The sequence below is a fragment of the Micropterus salmoides genome, unplaced genomic scaffold, assembly GCF_014851395.1.
Source record: "Micropterus salmoides isolate LMB-PRFRI ecotype aquatic unplaced genomic scaffold, ASM1485139v1 Ms_hic_scaffold_3, whole genome shotgun sequence".
NCBI classification, from domain to species: Eukaryota; Metazoa; Chordata; class Actinopteri; order Centrarchiformes; family Centrarchidae; genus Micropterus; species Micropterus salmoides.
The window spans coordinates 14,702,277-14,716,123 of record NW_024042261.1 but is presented as its reverse complement, the minus strand read 5'-3'; the positions used below and the strand labels follow the sequence as shown (position 1 = coordinate 14,716,123).

Sequence of the window (13,847 nt, the reverse complement as noted above, 5' to 3'; positions counted from 1 at the left end):
GTCGTAGTTTCTTTGTGAACCTTTTTCACACCAAAAACCATGATAGATGCTAAAATAGTGCATTTGCTTTAGAAGAGTTTGCAGATATCTCCACATCTTATTGAACTTGGAGAACATACATAAACCAGCTCTTTGAGCATGTTCGTGTATGAAGATGGCTCATAAGATGAAGAGATAATTTTACTCTGGTGCTGTGCAGGGGCAGGCACAATTTCTATCTTTCACCAGCGTTGCTAGGACGACCTGGAAAAAATAGGTTGAGATGCAGGCCGCAGATAAGAAGGAGGTAGATGAGATGTGTAGACAGAACAAAAGGAGAGAGAGAGTGAGAGCGAGCGAGAGAGAGAGAGAGAAGTAGGTACGAGCAAAATCTATTTTGTTTCCTGTAGGGTAAAAGGTGTTGTTTGTTTTTTATTTTTCCTTTTGGTCTAAAAGCGATGCATTAAGGCACCTCCACCTCTGGGGCTTTTGCAGAGCATCAACAAGTGTGTTACAGCTGCACTGAATGTTATTCCACACAGTACCGGTGGGAGGAACTAAATTCTGCACCTTCTGAGAATATTCCACCCAAATTACATAAAACAAAGCTGTCATAAGAAAAAGGCTTTGAATTGAGCTTGGACAATGGGATTTTCTTGTGCAAAAGTAAATGTCAACCAACAGGACCTATTGAAACAAAAAAACTAAAAAAAATCTATTAACAAAAAAAAACAAGATTTGTTGACTAATGGCATGCAGAAAATTCACCACACTCATAAATACCAATATTTTTCTTTAACTGTACCAGTTAACATGTTTGAACTCTTGAAGTTGAATATGTATGTATGTATGTTAATAATAATACTATAATAAATTAATAAATAATGTAGTTTTACATTGTGTTACATATCCCTTTCTAAACTTTTAAAATGAATAATTCCTTTTTGGTGCACCAGTATCACGGTCCTGGGGTTGTGCATGCTGGCTAGCTTACAGGCACACCTAAATGGAGCAGAGCTATGATTCATGTTAATAGTTACCCTGTGCTTTTCCTGCTGTGACATTTAAAAAATATATGTGAAAAAGGTCTTTAAAATGCTGCAGCCCTTTTCAAGGCAGACTTCTATACAACATAATTTATATAACGCAACTCTAGACATCTTACCTGTGTATCCTGCCAGTGCAGCTGCTGGGATGACGGGTTTGTCCTTGCTGAGGTCTGAGCGCTCCCTCACATAGTCTTTGAAAGTGCCCTTGGGCTTGTGGCCATGCAAGGCAGTGGGGTAGTCTTCTGAGTCAAAGCTGTCGTATGAAGGTACCCGCTGCAGGCTGCTGAATGAAGACTGGCTGCTCCATGACTGGGTCAACCGGTCACAGCTCTCAAAGCTCTCGATGCTCTCAAAGGAGTCCTGGCCACCAAGCTTACCTGTGAGGGGAAAAATGAGCGGAAATAGCAAGAGAGAGAGAAATAAAGTTGTTACAAAAGAGAAAACTGTACATTTAATAGTATATCACATTTACATTTTTATAATAAAGTCTTGAATTTGTATTATTTGTGACATTCCTACTCTGCTTTTCTTAAAAAAACATTTCAAAGAATGGATTTGTAGCTATTTTTCAATGTTTTGCTTCAGTGCATAAGAATGTTAATTGTTCTTGTAAGTTTTCTGTAGCATCTGACATTATATCCCTTCTCACTAAGCTATATGGTTCTGTACAGTGCCACACCTCCCTCCATTTCACACCTCATTTCCCTTTTACAACCACCATTTATAAATGGAAGACAATCACACAAATTGCCTTGCTATTTTTGACCTTGGGAAAGATAAGAGGAGTCTTTCAATGGTGAGTCATTATCAAATGACAGATAATGCAGCACCTCGATTGATGCCATAATCTTCAACTGCTGAAATTGAAGCCACATGTGGATATCAGTTGTGCTACAAAATACTTTCCCACGTTGGGAGAGCACAGCGCAACGCTCAAAAACCTGGTATGTGTGATGCATGGGGAATGGACCTCATACATTGCAGGCAAATGCTTGAAGCCCTGGCAGGAGGCTTGTATAGTGTACATGGCACATGCTATTCATTTATTCAGCTGGGGATTTGTGAGAAGAAAATCCTAGCTTTATGGCTATACATGTAAACCATGCTGCTAATTCCTCTGTAAACTATCACTGGGAGAGCAAATAAGCCTGCAAATTCAGAAAAGCAAACAGTTTCATGAGAAAACCCCACGCTTACTAACTGAGGATGACACCTCTATCTCTTTACCCAGAAGGTTGACTCGAGGAAAGGAGAGAAAAAAAAACAAACTTTCTTGAAGCTTACACCACTTGAACTGTTTTACATAAAGGACAGGCGGTGAGAGAACACGCTGTGGCTTTGGTTCGTGCATCACTCTGACAAAAACAATAGAGTTCTTTTTTTTTTCCCAACCCAGTCTAGAGTGTATAAGACGGGTTTGCATGAACCACAAGCCAACCAGAGAGCCCGCTTTAATTCTCTTCTAATGCAAGCACACTGATGTGGCATGACAAGATTTGGGTAGTTTTGGCATAGTCACACACACACCCACACAAACATTTGACATCTACATGCACGTACATGGACACAATTACCAAACACTCGATCCAAACAAACTGTTGATTACAGCAGAAATTAAGCACAGTCTGCCATTCTCTAGACTAAACCTTGCGCTGTGCTTAAATATCAGCTATATTCCTCATATCTGGTATGTGACCCCTCACCTCTGCTGAGGCGTCCCACACACATGTTGTCAGGGGATACCACCTCCTGCTTGACAGAGAAGTATTCCCCCTGCAGTGGGTTGAGGGGAGTGTCTCGTAGGATGACAGCGGGGTATTCACTCTCATACTTAAGCGTCAGCAATTCCTCTGAGCTGATGGGATGAAGCGTCTGGTACGACTCTGTGATGAAGCCGGGCTCTGAGTATTCAGAAGGAGGGACACATTGAGCATGCTCAACACCGTAGCCTGGAGACACAAAGGGAAGGGAGTTTAGATAGAAGTCAGGGAAGGAAAGCAAGTAGTGAAGCACAGGACGAAGATCAATCTTAGGAGAGTAGCGTCATTATCCCTCTTGTGCTGAACTGCTGCCCAAATGCTTAGTGTGTGAATAGTCCCTAACAAAACACAGCCCTGAGTGCATAAGATGAATCTTACAATGTATACCCATCCCATTTTTTTATCTTATAAAATGGGACAAGACAAAATATTCTAGCACTAAACCCCAAAACTATTTTGTTCACAACACTATACCACTCCTCTTCCACCTCCATATCCATTCATATTTGAGGCACGCATTGTATGCTGTTACAGTGATTGACTGTGAGTGTGATGAGTACTTACTGACAAAGTAGTCTGAGGTATAACGGGATTCCTGGAAGTTGGAGGTCAGTCCATTGATGGGGTAATGCTTTGTATCCTCTTCATGAAAAATAGATAGAGAATGAGTGTCAGTGACCTCATCATTGATTTTCATGCATCATGTAACTGCATCCAGCATGATCAAAAATTAATGACTTGAGCTAAATTGCACCTTCCTGTTTGGCTCCTGTGACTATAGCAAATGCCAACAGTGTCCTAAATTGGTAGAAGAAGGTATATCACCCTGTGTGATGTGATATTTTCTCACATACTGTGTGTGAGAGTCTCTAGTCTCTGTCTTAAAACCATCTTATACTGCACAAAAATGACAAACACATCATTATATGAACTTGTCTTCAAAGCAACGTGGCCTTACCTTTCTGAAGCATTTCTAAATGTTCCCAGAGGATGTCACCCACAAAGTCAGGTGCTAAATCCAGGAAGCGCTCCTTCCCCATCGCACACAGGCTGGCTCCGTTCATGCAGAATTTGTCAAAGTCCACGTTCTTCAGACTGAATTCGTTCACTGTCCATGTTAGCCATGCAGCCACATGGTTTTCTGTCCACTGTCTAGGATCTGAAGGGGATCACAATTTGTATTATATTCACTGTTTACATACAGTGTTTATACAGTATATACCACACATTTATTCAAACATCCATCTCAACCTGTGGCTGATGTGAGAATATAGATTAAATTTTCTCTTTAGCACCACAGCACATTCCTTATTCTGCTCCGTTTTCATTGTGAGAAAGAAGATCTTTGGTTACTCTGCCAACTTTCACACTGCCTCTGTGGCAAATATATCTACCCATAACAAGTCAAGAGAGGCAGCAGTGGCTGTAAACAGCAGTGGTAATGACAAGCCAAAATCCTAGTCTGCATATATAGCATGATTACATAGACAGATACTGAAAGTCCTGCTGTTTCTAAACAGCATGAAGAGGATCTGTGGTCGGACTCCATTTAGGAAGCTAACTCATTACTTTACCGTCTGTCTCATGTCTCTTTTTCTCTGGATGCTGCAGTCAGTCAGTCTGCCTGGAGTGAAATGTATGTAATATAAGGCCATTTCTGGAATAACTTGGTGTCTCCTGGTTTTCAGTGAATCCTTCTAAGAGATGCCCTCACTGAACGATCTAAAGCAGGTTATGATGTAAGGTGAGTGACGCACATAGTGATGTGCCTGCCTGACATGTGACACATCGAGGTGGTTCGGGGGGATCATGCTTTACTTATAAGATTTCATTTCCGCAATGAAAACGTTAACTAGGGACTAATACATTCAGCTGACAGTCTAACCTTTGGGAATCCCCAGCCGCTGCTGTTCCTTTGTGAAGCCACTGAAGGTGGCCTTCAGAGCCTGGGACATCATCTCTTTACTTCCTGGAGTTAGCAGCGGGACATCTCCACACTCTGGATCTGCCAATGACAACAAAGAACATTGATGTTGATATTATTTAAAGAATATCAATATCTATTTCATTAGGGATTGCAATAACTAATATGCTAATATTATTAAATACCGCTATAATTATTATTGACAACCAAAGCTGCGACGATGCATCCTGTATTGTATTTCATGCCGATATAGCTTACTGAACGGAAAATTTAATTGAGACAGAGTGAGGGCAGGAAAGAGAGACTTGTGAATGTGATTCAGTTAGATATTCACACTGACACACACAACCACACCTCCAGACACACTGTTGTATCTGACCGTGATCACCAACATGGCTCAACAATTACATCTCGTCTAGACACAGTCTCCGTCTCAGAGCCAATCTATTTAAACAAGAACTGTCACACCGTCAGAAGATTACAATGGATGTGCACTATTTTTGCACAATGATACACATGTTTCTGGTATTATAGAAAGGGTATTATGGTAAATCACACTCACCTGGCACTCTGCATAAAATAACCTCGCATGTATTTATTCGTAACCTCTCTCCTATCCACACATCCTGGGTGGGAGAGCAGCGCCTGGTGCCCATCAGGGACACCATGACCCCTGCTAGCCCTCCTAACGTGCTGTGCCTACACAGTGGGCCTACTGTCACCAGACCAAGCGTGGGGTCAAACATTCTGAGAGGTCAAGGGTCGAGGGATGGGGTGATGATGTCACGGTGGCTGCTGGCGGGTGGCTAGGAGAGTTTAGGGTGGGCTGTCTCGAGGGTTTCAGTCACACACTAGGCTTACTGTTCTCTGCTCACAGCTAGTGGGCACCAAGTGCAGAACAGAGCTCCCTTTGATGACTTTAAACAGTGCCTGATGACTCGCACTCATCCAATTAGATTGCCCAGGCTGCAGAAGTGTGGGTTATGGGGGCAAAGCAGGGGAGATGATTAGGGGAGAAGGGAAAAGACCCCCGGGCCACTAACACAGGAATAGACTGCTAAAAACTAAGCTGGCCAACACTCAACAAATGACTTCTAAATAGACACCAAAAGGCTCTATAGAGTTCCAACTGACTGACATGTCTTTATCATTTAATCTGCAAAGCAGCCACACTCATTAACACAACAAAGAAAGACATATTTTAGAGTCTGCAGTATGATATAATAGCTTTATCTTTTCTGATCAACTTGGGGGGTGCACACAAAATTAAGGTTTCAATAAGGCTTCGATTTTGGTTGCATGTCTCATACTTTGTAATTGACCTGCAATAGTTACAGACACAATCGTTTGAAACCGAAATCACAAAAGACTTGGCTTAAAGGCAAACCAGTTATATACTGAAAAGTTGTGTCGCTCCCGTCACAGCACTGCCTTTCGTCTAACCCAGATGTTCTGGCATCTCCACTGGCTGGTGGTTTTATCTGCCAGCAGTGCACTAGGGCAACATACAGTTCATGCTTGTTTTCACCACTCGCTGATGTCTCGACCTCGTTTGGAATGCACAGCAGCTGTCCCTCCTTCGCCCATGTAACCAATGTCTGTCTGGCTTTTTGTAAAATTAGGTCTCCCGGTTTCTTTTTTCTGTCTTTGGCTCCTTTTTTCCCCCCTCTATTTTCTCTCTCTAAAGAAAGAAACCTCACAACAGGCCTGAGACAGACAGAGAGAGGACAGACAAGAGCTCTTTCCTTCTTCTTCGTGTGATTCAATTAGGCCTGTAAAAATATATTGCTCTCTGTTACACTGGCAAACAAACAAAGTTATTCATTCAGGTCAGAAGTAAAAACAAGGTAGAGGAGCTGAGAATAAACGCTGTTTTACAGTCCCACATAAGACCCCAGTTAAACTATTGTCAGACACAGCTCACATCAAAATAAACCATGCAGTTTCACAATGAACATAAGACCTGATCGAGAGGTCTTTGTGTTCAAGTTGCCCCCGTCACCAACATTGTCTAGGCCTCTACTGAGCTCATTTTTCTTTTTAGTAGTGTTGGTAGTGCAAAAAATGTACATGTTGCAAACTGAGATGGGACTGGGGCTCAGACAGTCTGTGCTTTGATGTGAAGGCAAGGGCAAAATGCAGCAGTTTATTTAAGCTGGATCGAGTATAGTTTGTCTGCACTTTCGAACCATTTACTCCCCTCCCTCTCCATTGCTTTTATCAACACGGCCCCAGCCTACACTTGCCCACACAGACATGAACCCACTTGAGCACTAAATCCTGCATCAAAGACACTCAACACCATCGTGCATGAGAACCACCATTAGGCACTCTAAAGAGAAAAATTTGTGAACCATGATTATAGAGCAAATTAAAATGTGAACTGCAATTTGCGATTTCTTTTGTTTTTACTTTGAATGACTTGTTTTCCCTTGTTTAAAATGAGTTTGAAGTGGGATTTTTGTTTACAGTCTTGCAGCAATTCAAAACACAAGAAATGTCTTCTAAATTTGGACTCTTAGGTCACAGTGCAACAGCAAGACAAATTGTACTTTCAACAAAACATTTTACTTTCTTAACAGCACATTATGTACATCACAAAAGTGAAGCAGAGAAACCAGCGAGGCTTAAAAGGCAAACAAACTGAAAACTGAAAAGTGCAATGATAATAGAGCAGTGTCCATGGTGAATGATCTATATGAAAGTTATCTGGGCCAAAGCTAATGTACAGCATGCATCCATTAGTGAGAGAGGCGAGCTTGGATCTAGACAATCTCTAGTAAATGATGAAGTCCTGATAGGATTTCAGTGCCTGTGAGTCCCATTAGATACAGAATGGTCAGTATGTATTCAGAGTTAAGAGCATCCACGAGTCATCACTTTCCACATTAGATGGTGTGGGTCTGTCCACAAATGAGTCCCATCCACTTAGCTCACAAAATGTGGGAGTGGGTGTAAATTACAGCCAACATTATGGAATTCGCATTTCACTAACAAGACTATAAAAAGAAAGAGTCTGGGAAGTATGAAAATGAAACCAATTTTCTTCTAATGATGTAAAAGGAATAATTAATCTATAAATCCATCTTCTAAGAATTACTGATGAAGTGAGACTGATGTCTAGTCTGAATGTACAGAAAAAAGTATTGATTAGCCACTCCCCTCTTTCCTTGATACGAGCAATGGACAGGCTGCTGAGTGTGACGACTTTATTTCCCCCCAGGGATTTTCACTGACAGACTGTCCACCTTCACTGCCATGCCCTTGTGACCAAGCCCCTACCCAACCTTAGACAGAGGATCTGTTTGGCACCTTAGGCTGTTAAATTGACACACATATAAACACACATACACACACATGAACTAAATTAGCAGCCGTCTTTGCCTGTGCGCCAAAGCGTGGGCGTGAAATTGGGATTTTTGCAATTCGGGCCAAAGTCTACAGGGCTGGAACAGGCAGGGCTGGGCAGTGCAGGACAGGGCTGGGGAAGATAGCAAGGGAGCATCCTGGGTGGGTGAGGGGTGAGCGAGTAGGGGGGAATGAGTCACTGGCCTGTAATATGAGCCCATCACAGGACAAGAGAACCGGGGGTGGGCACAGCAGAATGAATGGGAGGTCTCATAAAGCTTCCTCTCTTCTCCTCGTCTCTGGAGTGACATCACAGTGGGATCAGTGCCATCTCCCAGCCTCTGGCGGAGAGTTGGTTCATTCATAAACCCTGGACTGCTGCCTCCACTCAGAATGATGCAACGATACAAGCAGAGCAGGCAACCAGACCCAACAAATAAGGGACAATATGCTTTCTATCATGTGATTTAGCTATAAATAGCCCTATAGAGTTTTTCCAATGACTGGGTGAGTGTTGGTGTGAGGAAAAGAGAGTCGGCTATGAAAAGAAATGAGGATTGAAAAGTGAAATTCTTTCTGGTCAAATAGTCATGTATTTACAGAAGTGTCAAAGCATGTGGTAATTCATGTCTCCTGCTCTATGCCCTTCTGTAGCTGTTTTTTTTTTTTTTTTTTTTTAAATCAGCAACTCAATTTCCTGTGGCTAAGTTGCCACTTCCTGAGGGAAGTGAGGTGAGTTGTGGGTTCAGGTCAAGGTCAAACATTTGAGTTCCTGAATATCCCTACATGCATACAGGTACATATCAGTGGGGTCACGACTCGGTGCAGGGGAAAAGAGAGGCGGTCTTGACTACTTGCCAAAGGCTTATAATCGGCTCTTTAAGGCATACCAGCCTACCCACAGCAGACCAGAGGTGACAGTGGTATCTAAGAGAGCCTTTGATGGAGATCCATATCTGGACCCCTGGTCTGAGAACGCAGGGTCATAAACCCGACCAACATGAAGGGGGCCCATTCAGCACCACAGGATGATAAAGTGGCGGCTGAGGGCTGCAGTGGAGCAAGAGGAGGAGGACGGGGAGGCAGTCTGGTTTTGAGAGGGCTGCTTGTTCATCCAGCCACTCCACTGTTTAGATTTCCATCTCATTCCCAAGGACCAGAAATAGATGTGTAAGTCTGGCTCAAGCCAAAGTGAAGAAGCCAGCCCAGACACTAGACCCAAGCCTGCTCCAGCGCAGGACAGTGTTAATCCAGCGCACAAACCAGGATCATTCCACCATCACAGAAAACAGTGCTGAAACACTAGTTTTATACTGGAGGTCTCCACCACTGGCTTTTGGCTGCCCTCTCCAAGCACAAGCCTGTGGTTACGTAAAGCAGCTGTACGGGACGAGGCCACTACTGCTGACATCTGCCTTTGGCCATGAAACTAGAGTTGTCCAGGATCATCAGCACCACAGACATACCGGCTACTGAAGCAGACAATAAGTGAGACTAATTCCCCATAGCTGTCTTGCTGTCTTTCTTTCTTCCACTCCATCCATCTCTGAAATCATATTAGCTTATGATGTGAAAGTCCATTAACTCTACTGTTTATGCCAAAGTCTCAGTGCTTGATATGACATTACCTCTGAGTTTGAAATGATACGCGCCATCACCAACAGATGCTAAACATATTTTTGTTAAAAGCTAGATGGAAATTATTTCCTTTCCAGAAACAGAGACAAGGGTAGGATTTGGCTCCTTGCTGCTTTTTTAACTGCCTACAAGCTTTGTTGCTTTGATCTTAACAGTGTGAAATGGTCTTAGGTATGCCTCAAGAATTAAAGGTTGAGCAACAGTAATATACTTCTCACAAGAGCCCATTGCACAATCTTCAAGTTCTCTACTTTGAGAAGGCAAAGTAGAAAAGCTAAACTCCAGTATGCACACTAAAGGCCTACACAAGCAGTAGAGACAAATTGAGACACAACGTGAGGGTTTTCCATGACCACCATACATGTTAAATATATATAATGAAAATACTACTTAGTCCAAAAGGATTTGATTGTCTTGTTTATCCATCACTACTAGGCACAGTAGTGAAAAAAGGGAACTGACAGGAGAGTGCAGGTGGTGCTAGCCTAGCGCTAGCGGCCCTTCCAGGCTCCATCCCTGTTGTAAACAGATAGGGGATGCTCTAGGGGAACTGTTTAGGCGTTAAACCAAACACACGACATATCTGATAAACAGTTTACTCTCTGTGTTGCATTTTTTCCACAAAACATGGTGCAGGCCCCATTTTTAGTCCAAACTGATACATTCCACAACCAGGTTCCTGATATAAGTGTGAATTATGTGGGACAGTACACAGCCACAAATTCACACACCGATCGATGGGACTGTTTGCCACTCAACTGTTCTTTTGTACAATACATATGCATGTAAGTGTTGCAGTGGCTGGGTCCAATTATACACCACACATATGAGCTCGTTGATTGTTTGAAGCCAAGCTATGGGCGACAGATGTATACTTGATAAATAAATTCCCACAGACCGCTGTGTTTTCATGTTGCGTGCCTCACATTCCACCTCTGTTTTACAATCGCTAATGTGCTTCTCACAGCTTTCTTGTTTTCCTCTAATGTGACCAAAAATGACTTGTGGTCCAACATGCAAAATGGTTTCAGTTCAAGATGATGAACTGCCCTTCTATTTTAAGCTCAGTGTAGGCTCCATGGCTAATAGGACCATACAACATCAAACATCTGGCCACATCTCTCCTCCTTTATCTTATTTAAAATATATGAGTTGTTCTTCATGATGATGTGAAACACCTCCGCTTTGGCTGACTTTGCTGATTAAAAGATGAATAAACCACAATATGATAACTGGAAAGTTACAACTTAATGTTTTGTAACAAGAGATGGAACTGATTTCCACAACATGCGCATATCATTGCAGATGTGTAAACTCATGCTCATGCTGTCTCTACTGTATCTCCCTCTCTCCACTTCTCTATTTCTCTCTTAGACAAACACATATAAGTATGCATAGACAAGCTCTGACTCATTCCATCCAAGAATGACTGGACTTCAAGTGATATCGTGCTACTTCATTTGACAGTGTGACTGGTCATGATGAAAGCCATGACCATATCTTGTAAAATCTCCTGCTCAATGACTCAAAATTTGCCATGGACACGTTGTAACTATGCATAAAATAAACATGTTTCAGGCAGCAGATGCATCAGAGCATCTCTAATGAGAATTTATGCAAAGCCAAAAGATAACTTTTTACCAACACAATGGCATTTCTGAAAGTGAATCCTCCTCATGTTCTGGATATGCCCAAAAACTTACATAGTCCCATTCCTCGACCTCCTTCATGGCTGCCAGAACACAGATACCTGCCATTTGACTGTGTCACTGAGGCCAAACTCATCATGAACCCCACAGAGTTCACCTACACGCAGAGCCAGCCACCCACACAAACACACCCTTCTTTATCATTCTTTGCTTTGGCTGGCCAATCTATCAATACAACTCTGATGCTGTAGGTCTGATAAACATAAAGTCTGTGGCTGTGCCCCATTTGTTCACCTGATTACAAAAGCAGCAATGCATGCTGACTCCAAAAACAGGTGGTGTACAGCAAAGCCAGACAAAAGAGAAAACAAGGGAATAAAGTGGACTGATTCTCAAAGCAGGCGTGTTTCTAAACTAGCCCAGTTTCCATTCCATTATAAGAAACACATCTCCTAAATGTGGAACCATAAAACAGAAACAGCAACAGGACAAAAAAAGTTAGAAAGCACTCAGGACACTGTTGACATGCGTGGGTGGCTTTGGAGCCATTTTCGGGCAGCATCAGGCCAGTTAGGGTTCACAGTCAGACTGGTAATGTAGGGAGGGGAGAGGCCTGTGGTAGTAGAAACCAGTAAGCGAGCCAAGCAGACGCGCAGTCGGACAGCCAGTGGCATGTGGTGTAGCAGGCGTCTAGTGCCATGACTCAAGCATTACAAGCAAGGAATGACTGGGGATGAGACAAAGTGCACTCACCAGGAACTCACTATACACCACATCAAGGTGTTGTGAGAGGAACTCATGTGGCCAACAGAAAGATATTGGAAACAGAGGAAAAGGGGGAAAGGAGGGTGAAGGACACTAGAGGAGTAATTGTGTGAGTGGTTGGGCGATTGATTGAAAAGAATCATCGGTTACCAAACAAATTTGTTAATGCTTTATTTTCCCAGCCAAGGAACACACTCTCCTTTGTTTTGGTTGTTGGCTTATTGAGGAATATGATTAAAACAAGAAGCCTATTAATGATCTATTTATTATTAGCATAGTGAATACTATTCACTACCATCATGTCGACCACACCTTAGAAGGTGTCTTTCTCCATCCCTCAACCCCCGTCCCCCTCCCCTCTCTCTCGCCATATGCTTACTATTTAGCAGACTGCTGTAGCTGGTGCTAACACGCCTTGCTTTATGACTAAGCTTTATAAGCAAAGATTAAGGCGTGTAGTCACCAGGGAAGCGTCAATATAGGACCCACGCAGTATAATGGTTTTATGGTTATATGGAGAAGAATGAAGGAGCAATGAATGAAACACTGACTGAATGGGGGGATAACCCATTTGATGTAATACAGTGGCATCACTGAGTAGCTTGGGAAAGAAAGAAAGACAAGGTCATTGTGGAAACTCACAGACAGCTACTTCACTAGTATGCGTCCAGTCTGTTGACAAGCCTGACCAGCACAGGGAGGTCTATTTAGGAAGCTGGTATCTGTTGCCCTCTAGGCACAGACATGGCCTGGTCAAACATTACCTAATGACATATGGGTGATGCACTGAACACTGGACTGACTAATCAAGTTTTGATCATAGTTCCGGCAAACCATATCGTCCTCGGTTTTGACACGGGGCACATCAGATTAAAAAATGGAACGGTTTGCTCTGTTTGGCCCAATTCATTTACAGACCACATCAAGAGAAGCCCAGATCACCCAAACAGTGTTTGCACAGCTGCCAGGCAGCCACGCACACTCAAACATTGGCATATATTACACTGCGCTACTGAAGGAGTGCTGACACCAACACACCGAAGCAAAAACCTGAAGCTTATGTAACACCCTCAGTTCTAACACAAGCTACCCCTCTCCACACCATGCCAACATGGGAGGCACCTTGGAAAAGTGAAGCCTTTCTAAGAGTCATTCGTGTGGTGTGGCCTGTGTGTGCTTGTGTGCATACTGTTTGTGGCGGGCGTGGAGCGAGATACCTTATAAGGGCTCTCAGCAGATGCATCAGGCGTGCCAGTTACAACAAACAGCAGCGTTCTGATCAGATAAAAGTGAGCCTCCCACTCAAGCTCCTTCTATGCCTCCATGCATGCCACCCAGCAGGGCATGCTCACAAACATTCCTGTCAGCCACTGAACCCTGACCCTCAGGCCTGACGAACAGAGAAGGAAAGTAAAAGAGGAACGACTCACTCAAGTCTAAAACACAACACAGTTCTGTGTATTACCAATGATTGACAACTCTCTTTCATATTAAATCTATAATTGGATAAGCTCAGATCTTATTTGAGTATAAATTAACACTCACTAAGAACTTCTGCAATACAAGAGTAAAAGAAACACAAGGCACTTGTGCTTTCATGTCTATAACTTTACAATCTAACATTGTCCCCGAAAGTTATGCTGTCCCCTATCTTTCAAACCTGTCTCTGTAGAGCTGACAGTTTTGTTATGGCTACATGATGCTTTCAATAATAAGCTACCATGATCTGGGTTAC

The 13,847-nt window shown here is 42.9% G+C and overlaps 1 protein-coding gene across 5 annotated transcripts in view; it reads right to left on the bottom strand.

Moving 5' to 3' along the window:
• The window catches only part of ets1 (v-ets avian erythroblastosis virus E26 oncogene homolog 1), a 37,682-nt gene that overhangs the window by 7,117 nt on the left and 16,718 nt on the right, over positions 1-13,847 (bottom strand). For all 5 annotated transcript variants that reach the window (XM_038692581.1, XM_038692582.1, XM_038692583.1 and 2 more), the window contains 5 exons: positions 4,674-4,793; positions 3,747-3,947; positions 3,353-3,430; positions 2,732-2,977; positions 1,145-1,405 (listed from right to left, as the gene is read on the bottom strand). In XM_038692581.1, the coding sequence (XP_038548509.1) occupies positions 1,145-1,405; positions 2,732-2,977; positions 3,353-3,430; positions 3,747-3,947; positions 4,674-4,793 (906 nt within the window). The remainder of the gene's footprint in view (positions 1-1,144; positions 1,406-2,731; positions 2,978-3,352; positions 3,431-3,746; positions 3,948-4,673; positions 4,794-13,847) is intronic.